The sequence below is a fragment of the Patella vulgata genome, chromosome 7 (genome assembly GCF_932274485.2).
Source record: "Patella vulgata chromosome 7, xgPatVulg1.2, whole genome shotgun sequence".
Classification (NCBI taxonomy): Eukaryota; Metazoa; Mollusca; class Gastropoda; family Patellidae; genus Patella; species Patella vulgata.
In genome coordinates this window covers 27290549-27316952 of record NC_065885.2, presented here as the reverse complement: position 1 = coordinate 27316952, position 26404 = coordinate 27290549, and the positions used below count along the sequence as shown (strand labels likewise).

At 35.5% G+C, this 26404-nt stretch overlaps 2 protein-coding genes and 1 long non-coding RNA gene across 3 annotated transcripts; 1 reads left to right on the top strand and 2 right to left on the bottom strand.

Moving 5' to 3' along the window:
• Positions 1-207: 207 nt before the first annotated feature.
• On the bottom strand, positions 208-4288 carry LOC126827747 (uncharacterized). The gene is made up of 3 exons (XR_007682858.2): positions 4020-4288; positions 3498-3566; positions 208-2200 (listed from the first exon to the last, which is right to left on the bottom strand). It is a non-coding gene; the product is annotated as an uncharacterized LOC126827747 (long non-coding RNA).
• Positions 4289-6352: 2064 nt separating this feature from the next.
• LOC126827223 (fez family zinc finger protein 2) lies at positions 6353-8624 on the bottom strand. The gene is made up of 2 exons (XM_050556463.2): positions 8381-8624; positions 6353-8046 (listed from the first exon to the last, which is right to left on the bottom strand). Exon 2 carries the CDS (start codon positions 8005-8007, stop codon positions 6532-6534), a length of 1476 nt encoding a protein of 491 aa, XP_050412420.1. The 5' UTR covers positions 8008-8046; positions 8381-8624; the 3' UTR covers positions 6353-6531.
• Positions 8625-22161: 13537 nt separating this feature from the next.
• LOC126827387 (tubulin beta chain) lies at positions 22162-25558 on the top strand. Its single transcript, XM_050556681.2, has 4 exons — positions 22162-22320; positions 23637-23745; positions 24016-24371; positions 24547-25558. Exons 1-4 carry the CDS (start codon positions 22264-22266, stop codon positions 25360-25362), a joined length of 1338 nt encoding a protein of 445 aa, XP_050412638.1. The 5' UTR covers positions 22162-22263; the 3' UTR covers positions 25363-25558.
• The last annotated feature ends 846 nt before the right edge of the window (positions 25559-26404 follow it).

Here is a 26404-nt window from a genome sequence, read left to right as displayed (position 1 = left end):
TAAAATTTACGGACAAATGGCTGGCAGCTAGGTTGCCAACCAATGTACGTAAAAATTACGACACACCGTAAATATATTTTTACGAACATGTCGTAAAAATTACGTCCAAAGATTGGCAACCTAGCTGCCAGCCATTTGTTCGTAAATTTTACGGAAAATGTTTTACAGCTGTAAAAAACTTATGGTATGATAAGCATCAAAAAGACATTTACTTAAGATTTAAAACAGAATTTAATTATTCAAAACAATATAAGATACAATTAATTCCTCAAAAATGCTTTTACATGATAGTTTAAGATATAATAAAAGACCTGAAAATACTGGAAATTGGAGATTACTGTCAGTAAGTAAAGCTAACAACTGCCTTAAAAAAAAAAAAACCTGTCAACCACAAATTCATATTTTTAACACATTTGATCAAGAGCAGATTTGATATTACAATATGGAGAATGTTTAGAGATCTAACATATTCTTTGGCTGTCAAGCAGTTTGGTGGTATATTTCAACAAAAACAAAGCTCCTTTCATAATTCTTCATTAATAATAATGAACATTTGTACATGGAATAGTGACGACTTTAAAAAAAAAAAAAGAGAGAATTTGTTGCCCTATTAACAAGGGAAATAACTCTCCAAAATATTTATCAAGTTCTCACAAGACAAGCAAACAAAAATTCCCAGCAATTAAAAAATGTATGTGAAAATTTCCATGCATGTATCAAATAATGGGTAGCAACAAAATATAAATTTAACAATAATGAAATTATCCATTCAAATTCTTGTACATGTAACATTTACATTATAATATTCAAATGAATTTTTTTTATAGTAGAACAACAACATTCTGAATCTATTCTACAAATATATAATCAGTGTGTTACAATAGAATTATCCTCAAATCTTTTTCTAAAATCTTAACCAAGGTGTTGTAATATTTACCTCAAATCTATTATTTAAAACATCAACAACATGAAAGTAAATTATAACAGTAAAACATGATCTAATGAAATCATTCAAATTTTTGGAATTAATGAATTTGCATTCTAAATGTTTAAATGAACAATTTAAAATCTAACAATTATTGAACCCCAAAAGTATCATGACTTTAAAACAAGAACAGCATCAATGCAGAATTCCTATTATTCCACCTTAAATGTACAGCTTGTTTCAATGATTAGCTTAATCTCTGTTTGAAAATGTATATCATTAAATTTTCCACAATAACTCTGCCTAAGCATGTACATTCCTTAGTGAGAATGGCATAAATTGATTCAGTCTCGTAGATAAAAATTTAGATGGAACTCGACTACTGACAAAGTTAATGAACCAGTCCCAAAATGAAATGTGTAGATGAGAGTTACACAATTTTAATGTTTATGCAACACGGCCGCATATTTAGAGACAAAATGAACTGAGGATAATTTTACAAATGTACCAAATTGTTGATGGACAAATTAAATGACCAAAAGATTTTTCCATTAAAGTAAACGGACATCTTATCAAAAGTACAATAAGAAGATCAAGTTTAATTAAGAAGATTCATTAAAAAGATTTCTTGCAGTGCGTTTAAAGTCTCATTTACAAAGTATCACTCATAAAAGGGTTGTGGCTCGGTCCCTTATCACCTATTTTATACACACTATGTGCTGGTGTATAAAAACTAACCATAAACTCAATAGGCCTATCCCTAAAGTTTGCATGCAAGAACATTATTGCATCATAGGTTGCAACGATACATATCACAGTATTTCTTCTTGGACGTGTTTCCAGCTCCCTAGCCACTGCTTTTCCATCTGACGTTTTTGATTCAAAATGTTCCTATATCCGTGATTTGTGGTTCGCCGGAGGGGAATGTACTTTCAGCGGGACACATGTTTCATTGCCGAAAGCCATCTTTTCTCCTTCTTGTCACATGAACTACAGGGGAGTATTCTGCATCGGATGAAAATGGACAGTTAAAATATCTGTACCATGTTAACCAAACCGTGGTCCAGAATTTAAAGCACCTTGAACCAAAATGTGGCATCTATACCGTCGTATACCTTCTCACAGTACCGGTATATTGTTGCTAATGTTGTAACTGTACTTCATCCATTTAAAGTTTGACAGTTTAGTGATTAGTTATACCACTTTTTGGCACACTCGAGTCTTTCTCTTTTTCATGATTTCTGTGTGTTATCTGGGTTAATTTCAAAAATGCACCTGCAAAACAAATATTCTCAATCAGGTTGTTTCTTATGACATCCATTTCAAAAGAACACATTTTAATTAAGGAAAAGGGAGCTAAATGTGCGAGAAAATGAAGTTTCATGTCCACAAACAGGAGACTAAAGAGAGAGAGAGAGAAATGGGGTTTAACGTCCACTCGACACAAACTAGGTCATTTCAGGACTAACATATGGTTTTAATTTTATTTCAATAATTCGCTTGCGCGTAGGGGTCTTTAGCAGTGGGAGGAAACCGGAGGACCCGGAGAAAAACCCTCGAGGTTGGACAGGCGACCCTACTCCTTGCCACGTACAACCGGGGATTCGAAACCACGCCAGTTGACTCAATGACAGACTTTATGGTACAGCGCGCACGTGCTAACCATTCAGCCATCCAACCCCCCCAGGAGACTAAACATATCACAAATACTATCAGTGTATACTGGAATAACCAGACTGCCATTCAATTTGGACATATTTCGCCGAGCATAACTGATTACAAATTACACTAAAAACAGAAACGACTGAATGTAAATCAGTTTATAGACATTCATAATAGATTATTATCGTTGCGACCCATTGTGTTCATTTCTCGGGGCCAAAGAATACAGATTTAGCTCCTTTAAGTTAGGTTGAACTTTTCTGATCATGATTCATATTGGTAGTAGCTGTAACTAACGTAACACCCATTGCTTTCCGGGTTAAAACCCATGCTTTCTTCTATCGTTACCGCATCTTGGGTTTCTGATCAGATTTTGGACTAACCAGTGGCGACTCTGCACCTATGACAGGTAAATCTAAAAGCAGACTAAAATAGGATTCACCTGTTGCTAATAAGACCTACCCCAAGGTTTAAGCTGGGAGAGAGAAATGGGATTTAACATCCACACACAACACGAACTAGGTCATTTTTGGACTAATAAACATAGAATTTTATTTCAATAATCGCTTTAACCGTAGGTCTTTTATAAACAGTGGGAGGAAAACGAACGACCCAGAAAAAATGAACACGGTTAGTCAGGCAATCTTACTCCTTTCAACGCCACTTGACTCAAAGACATAGGCTTCATTCTGACCTAACTAAGGCCCATGTTAGACCATGGATCTTATATAAGCTCCATGGTTAGACCATTCGTCCAACCACCCCTCAAATTTCAAGGTCCAAGCAGAGGGCAGGAAGTGTTGGTTTTCATTAACAATGCGCTCAACTCCCAAAATTATTATCTTCAGTAAGTTCAATCTTATAATTTTTCTTTACCGGTAGGGCCTACCTTTGAAAAAATTTTACTAACCCAGAGAAAGGCTGGGTAGCCCACTCTATAGATGACAGGAATGGCACTCAAGGATGCAATAAGCTGTGCCTAAAAAAATTAGTAAAATAAAAAATTAAAGATCATTATCCAGACAATGCATTGACAATTCAATAAATTCTTAATAATGGTTTTCAGTAGTAGGCCTAGCCTACAGACCTGAGACTATGAACTTAATGAAGCCCAGAAATGTTAGCCCTTCATAGTTCATATATTTTTTTTCTATATCAATGTTATTATTATGTCATCCGAGTAGCCTCAACTAGAACTGAAGCCTCCAAAAACAATGCGAAAAAATATTAGGCCTAGCACTAACACCAGAGTGTATTTTTACTCTGTGCTAACACTAACACTGTGACAGTGTATGTGAGTATCATGTATGTCCATTTGTCTAGAAGTAGAAGAGTCTATTCCTACTATTTCATAAATCAGTTACCGTACATTTTTACGAATGCTAAGAATCAATCTATGTCAAACAAAGATGTGTCCCTACTGTATACTTACCTAAAACTGCAATGTTTGGTATTGACTGTAGTGTTCAACTATTGTGCTCGATGTTGAGGGATTCCTCTTTGCCGCTAACTAACGGTCTTCGCAGTAATGGCGCCCAGGAAGACCGATGACGTCACTTTAATTTAAACACCCGTATGTCATATTTACGGACGAAATTCTGTATTTCTTAAATATTAACAGACTCGTGTCTGTAATCAGGATAACAGACCTGCGCTGTAGGCGTTTTACAGAAACAAGTCTGTAAAAATTACAGAAAAGGCTTACAGTGTGCTCCGGTCTCTGACAGATTAGATTGACTTGATGTAATCGACATTTTTATATTTACATTTCACTTCAATCAAGTAGAGATCGAACAAATACTATAGTTATCACTTGTAAATATCTGAGTAGCGTGTACCCGGTCAAGACTTCGCTATTCAAGTGTTCTAATGGGATTAATATCGGAGGGAAATTGCACGCCAACGATGCACGAGCTAGTGATTGACGTTTAGCAATCAACATGCAGGTGTTTATTTCTTGTTATTCATTTGAAATATCCTGGATTAAAATACAATAATTGTAACAAGAGTTATCCAATAATAATTTGTTATTTTAACTATTGTGTTCACGGAGACCGACGAAGAATGACGAACACTAAACAGTTAAACTTGTATAAATAATGAACCAGAATAATAACTTTGTCATTTATTTTATATAAACTCAAAATATTTATTATTATTGAACTGACTTTCCCTTTTCTAAGTACATGTTCTTACTTGTGTAGCTTGTGCAATAAACTCGTTTTAAAGAAAAATTCCTTTGCGATGCATGCAGCGATTTTATAACACAGTTTAATAACAAAAATAACTGAATTTTAGGTTACTAATTTCCTCTTTTTTTCCAAATTATTTTATTTGTATGTTTCATGATATATTTATGCACCTTTACAGAGTAATTCGAATCATTAAATCCAATCTACATGTAAAACGGTTTCAGCTTTTTAAAAAAATAATTATTTTATTATATGTGAAAGGTGAAAACTTCTAATAATATTTTCAGTTTGTAGGCCTTATTTCCATATTTCAACCCGTGTTGCCAATATAAAGATAGATTCCTCTAATTCATTTTTAATTATTATGAACCGTTATTATGTATATAATAAGGAAACGATGGTGAAAATATAAAAATATTTAGTATATAATTGTCGTTTATATTTTCAAATCATTGGAATTCAAGCTTTAATACATATGTATCGTTTCAAATTATTTATAAATAAGGGTCTATTCATTTACATATTTTTTATTTTTTCATATATATTTATGTATTATAACTTCTATTAGATTATTTATATTATAAACAATTTATCTAATATATCAGGGCCATTATCAGTCTTTTGGGGTATTCTATCTTCTTTAAGGTTATTTCAATTATAAACAATTTATCCAATAAACGAGGGTCTTTATCAGTCTTTCTTTTTGTGTATTACATTTTCTATATAAACAACTTATCACAAAAGAACATAACTAAGTAAATCGAAAAATTTGACAAACAAAACGGAAACAGTTTGCATGGAATCTTTCCTCCCAATATGTCTCCACCTAATCATGTTGATATCCGTACTCAGTATAATCAAATTAAATCCGCATTATTCATAATTTATAAAAAGGTATTAAATTATGAAATAAATATTGTGACTTATTTGTTAATAGTGTTTATGTATCCTATCAATGGTAATATAATATAAATATGATTTATACTATGATTGACAGGTAGCTATTGTTTGATCTTGCCGACACGAGTCACATTTCATTGTGCGATTTAGAGATATGACGAACTGCTCTCTGATGCTGGTTGTATCAAATACGCGAGTAACTCATAATAAATGCTAGATGCCCTGATTAATTGCACTGATCGCGTAGAGAGAATTTAAAGCCCCTGACGGGACGAAAGACACAATTCTCCAGATGGCTTGCCTACAGAAGCATATGTTCCACGACCATTTATATTCATACCGTATTGTTCATTTGATATTTGAATCAATAACTCCCAAATCTCATAAATAATCATAAAAAATATAATGATATTATGATAAAAATAATATAAAGACTAACTCATATATTCCACGAGAAAATATTTAATGAATGCAAAAAAAAGTTGTTTGATATTAACAATGTACACGCTCAGTGCATTAATCACAACAACAATAAAAAAACATTAACAACCTTTTAAATTAAACATAATACTTTATACAATATTATAATAAAGTTCTTTCAATGAAAAAAAATAGGAACGTTTCCAATAATAATAATAAAAAGAAAATGGCACTTTATTTTACGGAGAACAAATGACTATAAATAAATTATGATGAATAATCGTATTATTCTTACCCCTCTCTTTAAGTAAAAGCATCCACAGTTCACAGTTTCACAAAATAAAATAATTGCAAAAATGTCCCTTATATAATTATAATGTTTAATAAATATTTACTTTTCTATTTAAGTCAATAAATATATCAATTCTTATTTTAAATTATCGACGATATTTTGCTGAGTAGTGAAGCAGCGTTCGGTCCAAACATATAAGGATTAAATAGATTTCTTTGACATCCTAGAGCTGAGTGAGAAAGTAGAGATGGTCGGGATAAAAATGCCGAATGAGGACTCAGGGCCGATCCATTGTAAACGTTATTTGGGGACTGAAGTGTGTGTTGGGGGACTGGAGGGCTTACGGGATTGTTGTTGGTCGGACTCGGCATCTGAGCGCCATCATGGAGTTTCCGTATATGTTTCTTGAGGTCAAAGTTTCGGCAAAATCCCTTTCCGCAGATTACACAGGTGAAAGGCTTCTTGTCATTATGAGTGTGCATATGAAACGTTAGATTATACACTTGATGAAAAGCCTTGTTACATATAGTACATTTATATTGTTTTTCTATACTATGAGTTAGTTTGTGGTTTTTGTAGTTCCCCTTTTGATGAAAACCTTTCCCGCAGTATTCGCAGGTATACGGTTTGAAACCATTATGGATTCGCATGTGAGTATTCAAGGTGGAACTTCTATTGAATGCCTTTCCGCAGGTGTTGCACTTGTGGGGTTTCTCCTGGGTGTGGATGATCTTATGACGACATAGGGTGCTGGCTTGGCGAAATCCTTTACCGCATATCTTACAAATGAAGGGTCGGGCTCCAGTGTGAACAGGCATGTGTCGAGTTAAGTTATAATGAGCATTGAACACTTTTCCACACTCTTGACATGTAAAAGTTTTCTGAGATTTATTTATCACCTTTTTTCCTTTCAAATTCTCCTCTTCACTTGCTGAATAACTTTTCTCCGTATTTTGGGAACTGTCCAGAGAATTGTCCAATTTATGACTCGGAAAATTATCTTTGTCTGAACCGTCCACTTTTAGAATTTTTTCTGTCATTTTCCTGGGTTCGGGTAATTTTTCTTTAGAATAACTGTTGATTCGATCACGTCTTGGAGATAGTTCGGGTTGGGCACTAGCAACAGCTCTCTGCTGAGATAATAACTGTTGCATGTTAGAATATTTCAAGAGTTCTAAGTTGGAATAAAGTCTATCTTTGGACATGGTGAGTCCAGATTGATGTAACAGGGAATAATTTCTCAGTAATTGTGCATGGTACTCATCATAATTTGTCCGGGGTAAGGTGAAAGCCGGGTGGAAATAAGGATGAAATCTTGATGAATTTAAGTCCATGGAATCACGATGCACATTTGGGTAGATAAGACGATTGTTGTCGGTTGATGGAAATAACGCATTTCCAAATGCCGAACTTGGAAACGCTGGAACAGACAAGGGACTTGTTTTCTCTGGCGAGGCGATGTTAGATCTTGGAGATAATGTAGAACCTGTGCTGACCGGAGAGTCTGGTTTCCTTGGAGAATTTTCTACTCTGTTTTTCTTTGGGCTAGGTTCCATAATTCTGTCGATGGAGAAAGCTAATTTTGGTTTCACTAGGACTGAGGTGGTTTCCTCCATTTTAGAAAATTACTTGTTGCTACGAATGGTTTATTATTCCTGAAAAATACAAAAAAAACACCATTAGCCTTTATCAAATAGCACAGTAATAATCGTTTTCTTTTTAAAAAATGAACATTTTATTTCTAAAGAGTACACAGTACATAATCAATAAAGGTAAATCTTTATTGAGGACGTCGCTTAATTGGTTGGATTTAAAAAAAACGCACAGAAAAGGAAAAATAATATTCTACATAGTACATGAAGGAAAATGATAAAAGACTATAATGAAATATATTAATAACAATATAGTATCTTTATGGCATATATAATAATAATAAACATTTTTTAATCATTCTGCAATGAAAAAAAATATAAAGAAAACAGTTCTTACCTTAAAGAAAGACCTTCTATAATTGCATATCTATGACACTACAAATAATTACAATCCAGCGTTCTTCTCTTGTCTTGTTACATTCACAACGATAACGAAATGGTGACTGTCGATGGCCACGGTTCCACTAAAAGACGGATGAAAAGCGAGGTTGTTGTTGGATGGGGATATACGATGTGATGTCCCCCCTGCTACTAGTGATGTGATTTATATACCACTGCCAGTTTCTACCCTACTGTCGACATTTTACAGTTTTAACAATCAAACACCATATTTCAATCATTCAACATATTACATTTTTAACGGGTGACGAAAAGCTCATTGGGACTACTAGCTGACCAATCAGAAATAACCTAACATAGCAGTCAGGACACAAATAGACCAGTCACAGAGAGGCAATCATCACTTGCGGCTTTTCGTTCCCTCATTGTGTGAAGCAATATGGGGCGTGGTATTGTCTCCATCAATGGGCGTGGTTTAAGAAAAATGACAGTTTATTGATATTTTGCAAGTCTCCCCCGCTATCAAACACTAAGCGAAGATTGATATTTAATTGACATTTATTTTCTGCTTGTGTTGTCAATTACAATCATAATTTTAACGCAAACAAATTCATAAGCTGGTTATTTTTAAAATGAATAGAGGGCTTTAAGACTTTTGGAAGCCTTTAGAGTGAAGCTAGAGGCGGTTCCCATGTATATTAGTTATTAAATTCACACGGTAGATAGATAAATAACAAATATTGATATAACAAACTTTATTATATATGTAGGTATTTAACTATATAAATATATCTATTTAATAAAGTGAACGTTTACTTTATGTAGGCACTTAATGTTATTCTAAACAGCCAAGCTTTTTTTAAGCATTTCGGTGGGATTGAAATAAATTTTGGGTTCCGCGCATTTAAAGAGAGTTTATAAAACTTCACAATACATTCAATTTTTAAAATCATCATTTCTCTAAAATTCAAGACATGCCTAACAATTATATCTACTCGGGGAATGTGTGCATAAATGTTTGCTCTGTTCGTGTTTTGATGTGCAGTTCTCCCGTATTGTCCTTTAATACGATTCCACAATACGTTCATTTTTGTTTTTAAATCACCATTTGAATGGAATTCAAAACACACCTAACAATTATATAAGTCTACTCAGTGAATATATCAATACTTGTATGCTGTGTTTGTGTTTTGGTGTGCAGTTCTCCGGTATTATCTTTTAAGGTTTGAAAGCAACCCCATGTTGGATAAATATCGAAACGGTACTTTTAACACGATTCGATTAAAGTACTATCAAAGATTATTCTACAACAAATATTATATTCTGTAATGATCAATCAGAATGAGGTTGTGCGATTATATTTGCACATCCTAAGTGATTATTTATTATACGGTCTGAAAAAATCGATCGATAAAATCGATTGTTGGATTAACTAACTAAAACACTAGACATAAACTACATGTATAAATTTGTCACTTAGGATAAAAGACTGACAAAGCCAGAAACTATAACCTCTAATTAATTGGTTAAAGGGGCGACAGCCGCGACACCATGCGAAATTGCAGATTTTATTGCTAGCAATATATTATTAAATCAGTCCAAATAAATGGCATAAACTACTCGCAATAATAGTCATACTTAAGCTTTATTTTGTTTAATTTTTGAAAGCAGCCTTGTATTGTTTGGTGTTATAATCAGTCTGCAATTCATTTGAATGAAAAAATATATACTATTGGTAACGTTTAAGTATATTTTGTTGTTCTGGATTATATAATAATTTTTGGTGATTTGCGAAAAATATCTCATGTTTTGAAAATCGTTGGTTTAGAAACGGAGCGATTTTCGTCGTTATTAAGTTTGTGGCATCTTGTAGAATATACCACAAAGAAGCAACTATGAATAATTAGCTACAAGTGTAGTTCCAATAAAAGTAAGAATATTTTCATCTCTGGCATTATCAACGTCACTGATACAAAAGCCCCCCATGAGTTAGCTATGTGAACTAGTTGTTCATGGAATTAGTTGTTCTAGAAAAGTAAGCACACGTTGCCTCAAGTACAGCTCTATGCATAGTTAATGGGAGCAATAGTTACGACTATTGAACTGTTAAATGGACGTTGATAATATGCTGTAATGTATACAGTAAGAATACCCTGGCCCTTGTACGACATTCATCATTAATTAAAGCTATTAAATTGGACAACTGAATAGTTACAATGAAGTCTTTTGTGTTCTAATATTCAAAACAAAAAGTTCAGGATAAATGAATTATATAAATTATTTTTACCATGTGGATTTTTTCAAACTAATCCACTCAGTGAGAATAAAAATTAACACTTATATTATTTACTTATTCGTACGCTTATCTCCACGCGTTCGTTTTCAATTTCACCACATTATCCGTTACATGTATATAATTTTCAATTTAATATCTTGTAGTTATGTTTTGACATGATTGATAAACAAATCACTTTACTGAGCTCTTGTAGAGTTAAATAATACAGTCGAAGTTAGGGAGCTGTGGGGATTAACAGATTAAATGGATCAATAGGAGATTAATTTGATAGATTATTGTATACTGTGCTAAAGAGAAGATTAGGGTGTGTCACTTACGGACGTCTAACCGTTTTGACAGATTTTTCAAGTAGTTCGTATTAATAGATTTTGAAGGTAAATAAGTATAGCGTTATGTTTGCCGTCGGTTTGTAAGACACAACCAAAAGTGATAAGAATCATTATGAAGTGTGTTAGATGCTACACAGGTTTAAAACTAATCCGAATAAATAAGATTTAAGAGAGTTGGAGCACAAACTTTCCCATGAGAAATAGCTGAGCATCTTCTTTATGGAAAGAGAAGAAAAACGGCATTTCCTCTCCATCCAGGCCACAAATAAAGTAAAACTTTTTTGATAATTAACAGGTGGTGACAAAAATGCTTGCCTTTATTTTTATGTAAATAAATTGCACCCTTCTTCATCTACGCGTTTGTCGTAATCTAGAGGCAGTGAATGGGAATATAATATGTAGGCTACTTATAGTAAATACAGTACTGTCAATGTTCTGAATTTGTTTGTAATAAATTTTCTGTTGCTAAATTTAACTTAATTCCTTTTGTCAATGAGCCCAACATATCTGTATTTTCGGGTCACCTATCAAAATGAGCCTTAATCCGGCACTGGTTTCGGATAGTAGTTGTGTGTAAAGGGGGGTGGGGGCATCTGGCGAGCGAGCAACCGATTGTGGCGTTCTACTAATTTGAAATTGATATTTAAAGGATCAAATAGTACCAGTATAATTAATTTATTTTTGTAAAAATCAAAGATGAGGTGATGTTGGAGAGAACACTCCCTCACCCCGACCCCTAAATTTCCCTACCTGTTTCGGCACTTGGTGTATATGTTGTTTTTAATTTTAGAACATTGCCGTATTTCGGAATTTTAATATATATTAGTATATTGATTTCAAGCTCAGTAGATATTCATCTTCATATCCCGTAAATTTAATTTCAAAATATCATTTCACTTAAAACTTATTTGAACAAATTTAATTGGTGACAGCGTTAAAAAATATATATATATATATCGTGTGGCCCTGAAAAAGACCCAAGTACACTATTTAAATTGGAATAATTCATAAAGTTTTTTGGGGGGGCCATCCGATATAGCATCAATTTGTTAGTTACTGGTCCTGACACAATCTAAACTCTTCTGTGGAATTATGATCATAAACCTATAGTTTTTCTTCTTCTCTGCTGAGTTATACCTATTAGAGAAAAAAACAAAAGATGAATACTCTTAAAATATTTAAATTAATTCATACACGTGTATTTAATAAATAATTCTGATCTGGGAGTGAAGTTGTATTCTAGGCTTTGAATTTTAATAGGTCTAATTTATTCATTACTTCTTGATAGTCAAGTACTGTCAAGTGGGTTAGCTATTGAAACCCGATTCCCTTACGTTGACATTTACTGATTATACTTGAGTGTGAACAAGAACAGAAAAAACAACTCTTAATTTTTTTATTTTCATTCTTTTCTTTTCGTGACGTTTATTTTACCCATTTACTCAGAGAGAAATCAAACGGAATGGCAGCCTGCATATATCTGTTATTGCGCATGTCCCTGTCACGGCAGTGTGTGAGAAACGTGCCTCTTTTACAGAAGAGCTTCGCGTATAACGGTGACCATCTGGCGCGAAAATTGGCGGAAGATTATCAAAGTCGCGCCTCTTTTCTCCTCAATTGTCACTCGGTAAATAGTTCCAACACGGTTTGCTTTCGGCACCATATGGAAAGCAGAATTATTAATTTAGAAACACTGGGGCATTTAAAGAAAATCGTTTAGCCGACTATTTGAGCGATTTAAGGAGACTGTCTATTGATTTAGAACATGATTCTCCAGTCAAAGCCAGGGTAAGGTCTGAGCTGACGTTATAACGCCAATCGCTCTAATATCATTATACTGTAATACGAGGACATATGTTTTTATGGCTGGTTTTTGCAAGATTAAAAGAGGCTCGGGGCATATTGCTCACACAGTGCCAATTGTTCCACACGTGTGATTGGTTGTTAAGGTCACGTGTTGTGCCGTCATTTTTATTTAAACTGACACAAGGAGGACAGGTATAGAAAGTGATTTATTTATTAGAAAGAAATATGGAATAATGAGATAAAAACGGGACGTAAATCAATGACGGTGTTTTACCTGCAGGAGGTGCTATTCTCCCGGGCACATTTAGCGAAAAGAAGCAGGGTTCCATCAGCAATCGCGATTCGTGCCTCCCATTGCTAATGGAATGGGATATAACGTCCTAATGAAGAGACGGATATATAGAGAGAAATGGGGTTTAACGTCCACTCGACACAAACTAGGTCATTTCGGGACTTACATATGGTTAAATTTTAATCCAATACCTTGCTTGTGCGTAGGGGTCTTTAGCAGTGGGACGAAGCAGGAGGACCTGGAGAAAACCCACGGGGTTGAACAGGCGACCCTACTCCTTGTCGCGTACAAGCGGGTAATCGAAACACGCCAGTTGACTCAATGCCAGACCCAATGATACAACGCGCACGCGCTAACCATTCGGCCATGTACCCCCCCACCCCCCCAAGACGGATATACACAATGTAGCCTAGTGTGCTATATGAGAGACAACGTATTGTTGCAATGAATGAAATTAAGTTTTATGGCACGCGAGCTCCAGTCGGGCTATATTATATGTTTTTGTTTTTTTTTACACGAGACAAACAAAACATTAGTTAATAAGATTGTGTGAAAATGTATGAAATTTCCCAATTTTGCTTTCGAAATGCGAATAAGTACACGCTGTACCATACACGACACATGTTGTTACTTAAGGAGCGATTATTTATTTTTTTTATTATTTCGAAATATCTAGTAAAGTAAGGGAGTGCAATATGAATAATAACCCGGCTCTTTTTAGCTCCATCGATTAGGTTATCTTCAAGACGTTAGTAAGGGGCGATAACTAGGTCTGTCATGTGCTTTGTCATAAAAACCAAGACTTGTGTTCGAAGATAAACGATGCGTTGTATATCACAAGTAATTGACACTGTGGGTTTTCAAAACATTTACAATTGACCAATAATCTCCTATCATTGTTGTTAAAAGAGTTAAAGATTGGTTAATCGACACTAGTTGATGACGTCAGATTATCTGGCCTGATAATTAGTTACTGACACTGTTGGTAGTATAAACATCAGAGGTCTTAATAATATTGAAGTAAAAATATTTTAATTTAAAATCTTTGATAATATTATCGAAAGTGTCTTCTGTATATTTAGCATGTTTGTTACTGACTATAACCGACCTTGTGAATGCCAAGTGATGACAAATATAATAGTAGGGGGCGAATTAAAACGTCTTAAATTTCTGCACCAACTGGGATATTGAAGATGACCATACCCCCCTCCCCCACGGTGTAACGTGCCATGACTTTAATTTTGCCCGGAAAGTGGCGTTGCCGGCGTATTTATCTGTCGAAAGTCCTTTTTACATTTGTACGTGGGGGGGGGGGGGGCGAATGGTTAGCACGTGCGGGGTTTCGATTCCCCGGTTGTGCGTGACAAGGAGTAAGGTCGCCTGTCCAACCTCGTGGGTTTTCTCCGGGTCCTCCGGTTTCCTCCCACTGCTAAAAGACCCCTACGCGCAAGCGAATTATTGAAATAAAATGGAATCATGTGTTAGTCCCGAAATGACCAAGTTAGTGTCAAGTGGAAGTTAAACCACATTTCTCTCTCTCTCTCACACACACATTTGTACGCCAATCAGTGTACGGGTGTACCTGGGGTTTTCGTACCACCCGACCCATTTTCCTTATCACATCTTTATCTGTGGAAAATTTTGAATGTTGCAGTTTATCTTAATCAAAAATTATAGTAAACTAAGATTAAAAATGAAATGTGGTTTAACGTCTTAATGTTCTGCCCCGACTGGGCTAATGAAGACGGTTATATGCCATGCAGTCTGCTTTGAGGGAAAATTTGGCCCGGACAACGGCGCTATGGCCTACTTTTATTTCGAATTTTAGCTGTCAAGGGTTCTTTTACGTTCATGCCAGTGTGTACACGGGACCTCGGCTTTTTGTCCCATCCGAACGACTACATGTATATGTTTCCCTTGCCAGGCCCTACGTCCTACATCAGTAACAAAAGGGGACCAGGCCGGAAAATTACGATGAACTTTCTCGACTAACGAAGGGATCGAATACGGGACCTCCAGGTTAGCGAGCCAACGTCCTACTCACGGAGTCACCATGGCCCCAAAACTAAGGTTAAGCACTATAATGTGCATATAATATAGGCTCTATCAGATAACCCATAAAGGATAATAACCACAAATAAAGAATGAAAAACTCAAAATTTGGTGAAAGACTTTCGACACTAAAAGTAAGACTGCAAAATGGAGAGATCTCAGTTTAAAGTAGCTAAGTCTTTAACTCAATATCATCAAAAATCTTCGACATTGAAAACACGAATTATTTGTCAATTCAAATCAACATTGGTCTTGTGATCTTACAGGGAAAAGATGGGCTTCTGATATCCAATATTCAATACAAAATAAACATTTTACCATTGGTACACGAATCGTGTACCATAATGCGTTTCAGTGCCATTTGGAACAAGGGACTCAAAGAACGCGACTAGACATATCCCACAAGTCATGTGAAATGGTGACGCTATATTCTTATCTGGAGAGCACGCGCAATAAATATTCTCGGTGTAGACTGAAATAACCAGACGCTAAAGATTGCCATTCAATTGAGACTTCTGGCGTATTTCGCCGAACATAACTGATTAGAAATTATAGTAAAAACGGAAACGGTTGAATGGAAATCAGTTTATATACATTCATATTACATTATTATAAGCGTTGTGACCCATTTGTGTCAATTTCTAGGTCCCAAATATTAGCGATTTAGCTCCTTTAATTCTATTCGAGTACTGCCTTCGAACTAAACCATAAGGGTTATTCAAATTAATTCAATCAGCATGCTGATACTGAATATTAACAGCTATAGCTAACCCTAACCCTAGCCCCTTCACGTGCGATACGGGAAGTGTTAATTGTGTACGTATCTAGGCGCGTACATACACTCTTACGGGAATCCAGAAAATTTCCATTCCGATTAATGAAATTGAAATTTATATCGGCCTTTAATCTACAGACACAGTATTTTAGCTTGTACGGTATGGTGCCATGTTTGATATTATTATACGAAATACTATCATCTCTAATTCCACTGGCTACAGTATAAACAGTTAAAACATGTTGTTATCTCATTAAACATGCATTGAAAGCTTTTAAGTCGATTTTTTTATCATCATCATTATTACATTAATAATGTACATACACCATGTGCAATTCAATAACTCCTGATCAACTAAAAACTATGTCACAATTAAAAACTTGTTCATTTGGAATAAAACCCTTGTTGATTATCTCCTTCATATCGATAAAACTGTCTGTTAGCCTTCAACTATATTTATGTGTACATTTTTCTAATCAAATAACAGAATAGCGGTGTGGATAATTTATATTTTATTCATAATCGTCTAGTTTTATACTCTGTCGTGTCATCTGATATGTCAGTCATTGAAAACTGACAATTACAAATCTCTTATGTTCATTTCAACATAGAGTTAGTTTAATCCAATTAATAGTTACAGTTGTGTTCGCCAATAAAAGATACGTCGCTCTTGATATTTATTATTCATTTTCAATACACTAAATGACTGTTTATCTGTCGCTGTACGTTAATAAAGTAGGTGTGTTATTTTATTTGAGTTGTAGTTAGCAATTGTAGGTAAATAAAATATGAACTCATAAATCAAATCCCCTAAATCCCAGGCAATAAATGAAATGAAATCATATTGTGTTTAGCTTTTCAGCTGTTTTAAAGCTAACTGGCAATAAATGAAATGGCATCATATTCAAAACTCCACTTTGCAGCTATGCGAAACTAATTGGTTATTCTTTTCATCGTATATAATATGAAATCGTATTTGACCAAGGCAGAAACTTAAGCCTAACCATATAAGTGTCCTATACTAAAATATACACGTACACATAACACGTAAATCGAATGGGGTCTGAAATGAAATGAGGTTTAACGTCCATTTTTTCTGTACCCACAGGGCTAACGCAGATACATACCTCTCCCGTTTGATTTGAGACTGTATTTTTATGACGTATAATTATTTTAATTGTCATTAAGAAACGTATAATCATGGACCGTATATAGATTACTTTATGTATACTAAACAGTGCGTGGGTAAGACCAGAGCCATATATGGGTAAGGTTATAATAAAACGGCATTTTTTTTTCGTTATTCAGCATGTTGATATGCTATTGTTTGAATGTGTTATTAGGAACGAAATTGAAATCTAGATCTCGTTATATTAGGTGAGTATTATTACCATTTAGTACATACATTCAATATATATAATACATAAATAACAATCATACCAATATAATATATAACCACCTTAATATGACTAACCGTATTATTGTCAACTTAAAGTGGCGGGTGTTTCATTCAAACATTTCCCTGTGCGTGATCTTGTTGAAACATGAAGTGAACGAGAAGCCGTATAGACAATAATATTGAGAAGATAAATATTTACTTATGTTGTACTTATCAACATGAAATCAAAATATTATGATATATGATCTGTTACTAACACAGGAAATAAAATTGGGTTTGTTAAAACATCTTACTTTTCTGAGTAGGACGTTAAACCCCATTTCATTTCATTTCTTACTTTTCTGCACTAACCGGGTGAATGGAGACGGGTATACACCATGCAGTGTAGCATGAGGGAAATTTTACCCTGACAGCTCTGCTATTGGGGGTCCTTTTACATGCTGCCAAAGGAATGAACGGGGTCATGGGGGTTTGTTCCTTCCAAAATACTATAGGACGCTGTCCCCCAGCCCTTGCACCACTGCGTAATTAGGGTGGAAAATCAAGAGGAAATTTCTCGGCAAACACCGGCATTGAACCCGGACCCTGGCTAGAGTAAGCGAACGTCATTTTCACTGAGCCACCGTATTTACGGTCCTTAGAACTATTTATTTAAAAGTTCATCAATAACTTTAATCTTTGAATGGACATTTTCGTAACATTTATTTTGTCATTATTTGAACAAAATTTCATTTTGACTTATAAGGTCGTTAGAACCACGTATTCCCCTGGGCGAAACGGCTTCCTAGGCCTGTATATCGAAACTGTGGTGAACACAAAATTCGAGATTTTTTGAAAATATAGGGTTATAACATGATTTAAGAGGGAAATATTTCTTAAAACTCTTTAAACTATGGGCGAACATACATATTCCTGTTCATGTAACTCCCATTTCTGATTGTAGAAAATAAAATAATACTATTTGTTTTTATTAACCAAGTTGTTGGGTTTGTAACGTTTTCACCATACGAAATTTGACAGACACGGACTTGATCAGCGTTAATTGTATGGAAATCCCGCGCCTTTTAACCTTTGACCTATGAAAATATACATACCAATCTAAAGTAGATCATAAAAATTATTGTATAGTCTATGTAAGTAAAGTACTGTGTAAGTATAAGTTCTATAGGCACAATATGTTAACACATATACTCACACGTTCGTGAAGACATACCATTTAAAACATGTTTAGGCCTACGTTCAGCGAAATAGAGGACATAGTTTCTGACAATAACCTTATATTATTATCGATAATCTATAATCAATTTAAATATTTCAAATTTCCTAAAATAAATGTATCCAGTATTAAAATATAGTTATAATCTATCTATTTCCAGTAATGACAGAGTCTTGTAACAATTGTTTAATAAGCGGACAAGTTCAAAGAAGTGGCGGGTGTTTTATTATATGGAAAAGGCTCCCGTATTCATGAAAAAATAAACTAAAGTATTTTAAGAATATCGATGATTCATTGGCTCAGCACTAAAATCATAGCACAAATTTCAACTCCTGGCCACTAAAATTTTCAAATATTTTAGCTTAGTGTTGGTTTCGTTTATTTAAACGGGCATATACTACATTGATTTGGGCCACAACAGAGTACTGAATTGAGTTTATCTGGTATGTTATATTATTTAAATAATGACGGAAAAAACTATGTAGGACTGAATTCTTGTCCCATGAGATAAAGCTGATGAAGACGATCTGTTTACAAATTTTAGTTTCATTTTGCCTTTAAGTGTCGACATAATACCAATCAGTTATTATATATCAGGGGCTGGGGGGTGAACGAATGGTTAGCACGTGCGCGCTGTATCATAAGGTCTGTCATTGAGTCAACTAGCGTGGTTTCGATTCCCCGGTAGTACGTGACAAGGAGTAGGGTCGCCTGCCCAACCTCGTGGGTTTTCTCCAGGTCCTCCAGTTTCCTCCCACTGCTAAAGACCTCTACGCCCAAGCGAATTATTGAAATAAAATTAAACCATCTAATTTGTGTCGAGTGGACGTTAAACACCACCCCCCCTCTCTCCCTCTCTCTCTCTCTCTCTCTCTTTCTCGCTCTCTCTTATAATATATCAACAGCGGTTTTATAATGGCAGGGGTGGCTTGATCGAGCCTTCTATTGAAGATGAAGGGGGAGGGGCTAAATAAGTAAATGTTCTCAAGTAGTTTGGGGGGCATTTTTTCTGTATTTGCGCCGTTTTTGATGAATTGATAAGCAAATCAGTCTCTGCAGGTTTTGTACGCAGGATATACTCTATAAAGCAAGCACCATTTACACTTAGTTTTTCAAATATTGTCTCGCGCCCGGAGATCGCCCTACTCGGGGCTAGGCTCTGGAACCTCCAGATCCCAGTCTGCCCTGACCAATGAACGTAAGCTATGAATATAGGTTATCATTTCACAAAATAAATCTTTACATAAAATGCTATCAAATAGATAATCTTTCGTTGTTATCAGAATACCCTCAGTCCAAATAAAATAGAGTGTGACATTTTATAAACTTTTACTGCAGGATAAATAGTTATTACAGAGTAACATTCACAACATATGACTTCCTATATTGTATGACAGCATTTACTGCAGAACAACATTCACTGTATGGTAAACATGGATTACAGGATAAGAGAGAGAGAGAAATGAGGTTTAACCTCCACTCGACACAAACTAGGTCATTTCGGAACTAACATACGGTTCAATTTTATTTCAATGATTCGCTTGCGCGTAGGGGTCTTTAGTAGTGGGAGGACACTGGAAGAGGTTGGACAGGTGACCCTATATACTCCTTGTCCGGTAAAACCGGGGAATCGAAACCACGCCATTCGGCCATCAAACCCCCCGACTATAGTGTAAACATTACTATATGGTTAACATATACTACAGGGTAAACATCTTTTATGTAATCATTTACTGCTGGTTACATTGTATGTACGCATTGCAGTCGTTGTAGAGAAAGGGGGGGGGGGATAGGGGTCCACTCAACACAAACTAGGCCAGTTCGGGACTATAGGCCTATCCGCCTTAAACAAAATTATAAATATAGGCTAAGTTATTTATGACAGATTCCTTGACAGTTAAAATTCGAAAATAGGAATGAAGTGGGCGAGATCAAAAATCCTACCCACATGGAAAAATACATCATAACCCCATTCCATTTTTTGTTAATGCAAGAAAGTGAATCTCATTACCATTGAATGAAGTAAAGAAAAAAAACGTTTCATAAACATGTGCTGACATTTGATTGTGATAAGAATAAGTTAAAACTGAGCAACACACGTAATCAAGACAATAAATCGATATTATAGATCTACTGATCACTTATTAATTTGACTGGATTCTATTATTTCCTTTACTACGTTAACGTGTTGATTCTTGCATTACCATGACTGGAAATTACCAACAACCATTCATATCAATTACCATACAAGAGGCTAATGTTGTCAATTATTCGTCAGCCCTGAATTGGCTGTTCAGAGAATAAAAAGTTAATTTATTTTTCCTTGTATGTAATATATGGAAAGTTATTGCCAATGCAGCTGTATAAAAATATAATCGTGAATCTGTAGTCCAACTTAAAGGAGCTAAATCGCTATTATCTGGGACCTAGAAATTGACATAAAAGGGTAGCAATGCATATAATAATGTTATATTATGAATGTATGTAAACTGATTACATTCAATCGTTTCCGTTTAAAACTCTAATATCTAATCAGTTATGTTCGGGGAAATAAGCCAGAAGTCTCAACCGAATGGCAATCTCTAGCGTCTGGGTATGCCAGTCTACATCGATAGTATTTATTGCACATGCTCTCCAGATAAGAATATGACGTCACCGTTTGGCACGACTTGTGGAATATGTCTAGCCTCGTTCTTCAAGACTCTTGTTACACATGGCGATGAAACGCATTATGGTTCATTTCTCCGAGAATTATTCTTTTTCATTAAGCACAATCATCGTATGTCGCTGTTCTGTTAATTGCGCCCTTTGGACTATGTTCACCGAATGCTTTATTCTTCATTATACCGAATACAACTAAACAATTTTTGTCAGGGACTGTGGTTGGACAATTCTAGAAAATGCATCTCATTTTGGTACAAGAAACTGGTTATGATCATGATCAAGATCATACACTAAACTTACAATGGGAGGGGTTTGATTTTTTTATTCTATCCAAACGACTAGACACTGTCCCTTGCTATACCCACAGTCTCATACCATCGACAAGAGGTGTCAACCGTGGCTCCCGAATTACAGAAGTAAGTTTTATAAATATTGTAGTCGAAGTATAAGTACATAAACTCAATTTAGCAACCGATTTATCAACTTTTGAAGGGGGTTAAGTAGATCTACCGACCTCTTCAAGAGACTCCACATTTAATGAAAAATCTATTAAAATTTGATCATTATGATAATGTAGTATTGGCTACCGATCATTGCATAACGATCCTTGGTTGGGTAATTTAAGAAGGTGAGAGGTTATATCTATCAAAGACAATAATACTTTAAAACATGCGATCAAATTACAGACTTTTACTGTTCAATCAATACACGCCATATCGACCCCAGTTAACGGGCTTCGCTTTATTCAATTTAATCGGAATGTTGAATCTGAATGACAATAAACCAGAGACTACAAAAAGAGAATATGATATTAGTTACGGTGTTTATATTTGGGGTTATCTTGGTGATCGAGGCTCGTGATTAGTTAGTAAGTGACAGTTTGATTTTGAAAGGTTTTATTTGAAGGGGTTGTTGTTTGGAGAGTGTTTACAGTTGTTAAGGGGCAATCGCACGTCACAAGAAATTGTGAATTATCCGGGTATAAAAGATCCTGTAGCTCTTTCAGCTGACTATTGCCTTCTTTTTTACTAGATAGCTTTCACTTAGTCAACATGAGAGAAATCGTACACATTCAAGCTGGCCAGTGCGGCAACCAGATCGGTGCTAAGGTAATTAATTAACTAAACACCTAATTAATTAAATACACAGTATTAATTTTTAAGTAATTCTACAAACAAAAATAGGTTGATTCAGTTTTAAGGATAATTTGAGAAAGAAAAAAATGTTTTCATAAAAGAATGACATTGTCAAGCGGGAATATCATCTGAACAAGTCTCTACAAGAATATTTGGTTTTAACGGAATCTGTCAGCAGATGATTTTACTTATATTTGATATTATTTCCAAGATTGATTTATAGATCTACTGTGATTTCATTTATTAAAACTTAAATAATTCAAAATTGTATTTTCCTGTGTTTTAAGACAGGTCTAGAAGATGGACCGCACTCCGTCTCATTTCAATTATTTCTTTTCTAGCATGGAGAGAAATCCATGTTTACAACATTCAGTTGTGGACGTTATCAAACTGCAATAACTTCAATAGAGTTCATATGTTCATATGTTGAGATAAGATTTTATGCATAAAAAGGATACACAAAATAAATTTGAGCCACGGTAGCTCAGTGAGTAAGGCGGTGGCGCACTTACCGGGAGGTTCGGGGTTCGATCCCGATATTGGTCAAGAAAGTTACTCGGGATTTTCCAGCGTTGTTTCCTCTTGTAAGTGATGCAGGGCGAATGGGACGAAAAGCAGACTTCCCATCTACATATTGGCGTGCACGTAAAAGAACCCTTGATAGTTCGAATGCAATTGCTGCCCGGACACAAAATCTTCCTCATAGCCTACTACTGTATAGTGTGTTCCCGTCTTTATTAGCCCAGTTGGCGCAGAAGTAGGACGCCAAACCCAATTTTATTCAGTCATAATTTATTTGAATTCACAAAATTGACCTTTTGTTCAAACCCGTCAAATAGATATGACCAGAACAGGCGCGGACGAACGAGAGCAGGTGCGATAATTTTCGCGGGCTCTATTTGTTTATATTGTTATCATGGTAACTTACAATAGTGAGATATGGTCGTAAAGAATTTCATTGATATAGCTCCATTGATATACAGGATTGGTGAATACTCACTGTAAACAATAGTAACCCTTGGTTAGATTTATTCATTTCTTCCTTATTCAGTTTGATTGTGGATTTATTCATTTGTTTGTGGATTTACACCCTAATCATTTGTTAGTTATTATTATTTTTCTTCTGTACATGGCGTCCGTAGACTCTTGGGCCTTTTTAATTTACAGTTACCATTTTTCATGTTTTGTTTTAATTTATTTTTTCGAAAATCACCTTTAAATGTTGTACCTGTTTTAAGTTAACTACTTTTTAAATTTTATTTTGTAACCTATTTGTTTTTCGTTTTCAGTTCTGGGAAGTTATTTCTGATGAACATGGTATTGACCCCACTGGTACTTACCACGGTGACTCCGATTTACAATTAGAAAGAATCAACGTTTATTTCAACGAGGCTACTGGTATGTATTCCTCTAATCAGTATAGCCTTTAAATTGCTTCTCCCGTTTGAATCATAACCATTTTTAAGTTCTCTATTTCTAGAGATAAACTACTACTATACTACAATTACAAATAGCTATATGAAGTCTTCAGATGATAAATTGTACTAGATATGCTAGGAAGAATATGTATGCACACCATACCTCATGTACGACACCAGCCACTACATATACTAAATACTGTGAAACAAAACGTATCATTATCTTAATCTACATGTATTTTTTTTTCAGGTGGTAAATATGTCCCAAGAGCCATCCTCATCGATTTGGAACCCGGTACCATGGACTCTGTCCGATCCGGTCCATTCGGTCAACTTTTCCGTCCAGATAACTTCGTCTTCGGACAATCTGGTGCCGGAAACAACTGGGCCAAAGGTCACTACACAGAGGGCGCCGAGCTCGTTGATTCCGTCCTAGATGTTGTACGAAAAGAATCTGAAAGTTGCGACTGTCTTCAAGGTTTCCAACTCACACATTCTCTTGGTGGAGGAACTGGTTCTGGTATGGGAACCCTTCTCATCAGCAAAATCCGAGAAGAATACCCCGACAGAATCATGAACACATTCTCCGTTGTACCATCACCAAAGGTGCGTAAAACATTTTATTCCTGGAACGACGAACATATCATTTTTCTTTTAAATCTGTAGGAATTAGGAATTTTCTAAGTACTATTAATTAATGAATTACATCTAGTACGATAAGAAGCAGCAAAATCTAACAAAATATCAAAAAATTTACATATTCCTTCTATTATATTTTCAGGTATCCGATACCGTTGTTGAGCCCTACAACGCCACTCTCTCCGTCCATCAGTTGGTTGAAAATACCGATGAAACTTATTGTATTGACAATGAAGCTTTATATGATATCTGTTTCCGTACTTTAAAACTCACCACACCAACATACGGTGACTTGAACCATCTAGTCTCCGCCACCATGTCAGGTGTCACTACCTGTCTCCGATTCCCTGGTCAATTGAACGCTGATCTCAGAAAATTGGCTGTCAACATGGTCCCCTTCCCCCGTCTCCATTTCTTCATGCCTGGTTTCGCTCCACTTACATCACGAGGCAGTCAACAATACAGAGCTTTGACTGTTCCCGAACTCACCCAACAAATGTTTGATGCCAAGAACATGATGGCTGCCTGCGATCCCCGTCACGGAAGATACTTGACCGTCGCCGCCATGTTCCGAGGACGTATGTCCATGAAGGAGGTTGATGAACAGATGTTGAACGTCCAGAACAAGAACAGCAGCTACTTTGTTGAATGGATCCCCAACAACGTCAAGACCGCCGTCTGCGATATCCCACCACGAGGTCTTAAGATGTCTGCTACCTTCATTGGTAACAGCACTGCCATCCAAGAATTGTTCAAGAGAGTTTCCGAACAGTTCACAGCTATGTTCAGGCGAAAGGCTTTCCTCCATTGGTACACTGGTGAGGGTATGGATGAGATGGAATTCACAGAAGCTGAATCTAACATGAACGATCTGGTATCTGAATATCAACAATACCAGGATGCTACAGCCGAAGAAGAGAACGAATTTGATGAAGAGGAAGAACAAGATGAAGCTTAAATGCGTCTTCATAATTTTCATAATATTGTTTTGTTCTGTAATGTTTTGTTTTTTGTTTACATGTTTTGTGTAAATGCGGGTTTTTGTTTTGTCACGGGTTCAAACTACGCATCTTGTCTCTAAACACCTATGACGTTTACAACTGTTTGTAAGTTATTAAATTATTGAAAAATAAAAAATAAAAAATTCAGAACAATTTTGTAGTAGTGATGAATTGCTCGCTCTTAAAAAGTCTTATAGACATTCCAAGAGAACTGTGCAAATGAGACGTGCTTTCCTCTTGTTCAATATTATGTTATATGTGGGCGGTACTCCGACGCTTTGTGTGAGGGGGATGGGGGGGATGGTAGTATACAGTTGGGTAGCTGCAGCTATAAGTTCATTTTCGGGTTGATAGTGTCTTAACCACGACTATAAGAATATCCAGCTTGTTTCCCATTATTGCTCTCCAAGTTCATATCCCCATGAAGATTTAATAACTGCAGTTCTGACAGGAAGAGGATGACTAGTTGTTTGGACAGTGCACAAAATAGAAGTACCATGTATAAACTAGATCAGCTGATAACTAAGATGTGGTTTAGACGTTGATATCCCGGGGAAACGCAGGCGGTTTGGTATTATGGTCATACCTGTCGAAGAGAGGGATAATTTAAAATTGGGCTGAATGTCCTCTCGACACTAGGTAATTTCGGGTCTAAGGTTTGACAGGCTATCCTACTTCTTGTCATATTCAAGCTGAGAATCGAAACCACGCCACTTGGCTCAGTGACAGACCTTATGGTCTAAAGCGAACGCATTAAACCATTCGGCCTCTAAACCCTACCCCCAAACCCATACTTATAATATAGTACATATGACAGAACATTGAAAGATCAACTGGAATATCCCGATCATGAAACATTTTTCTATCCTGGCTCCATTAGTGAGGTGTAACTCCTATATATGGCTGACATCAGATTGGAATGGAATTTAACGTCTAGCCAACACAATATTTCGGTCATTCGGAGGCTAGCACAGTGTAATTTTAATTTAATCGTTACGT

Bases quoted from the DNA above. Each gene is read 5' to 3' on its own strand.
- LOC126827223 (XM_050556463.2), bottom strand. From the start codon at position 8,007: ATGGAGGAAACCACCTCAGTCCTAGTGAAACCAAAATTAGCTTTCTCC.
- LOC126827387 (XM_050556681.2), top strand. From the start codon at position 22,264: ATGAGAGAAATCGTACACATTCAAGCTGGCCAGTGCGGCAACCAGATC. The intron at 22,321-23,636 runs GTAATTAATTAA...TTTCGTTTTCAG, and splicing joins GCAACCAGATCGGTGCTAAG to TTCTGGGAAGTTATTTCTGA. The intron at 23,746-24,015 runs GTATGTATTCCT...TTTTTTTTTCAG, and splicing joins TTATTTCAACGAGGCTACTG to GTGGTAAATATGTCCCAAGA.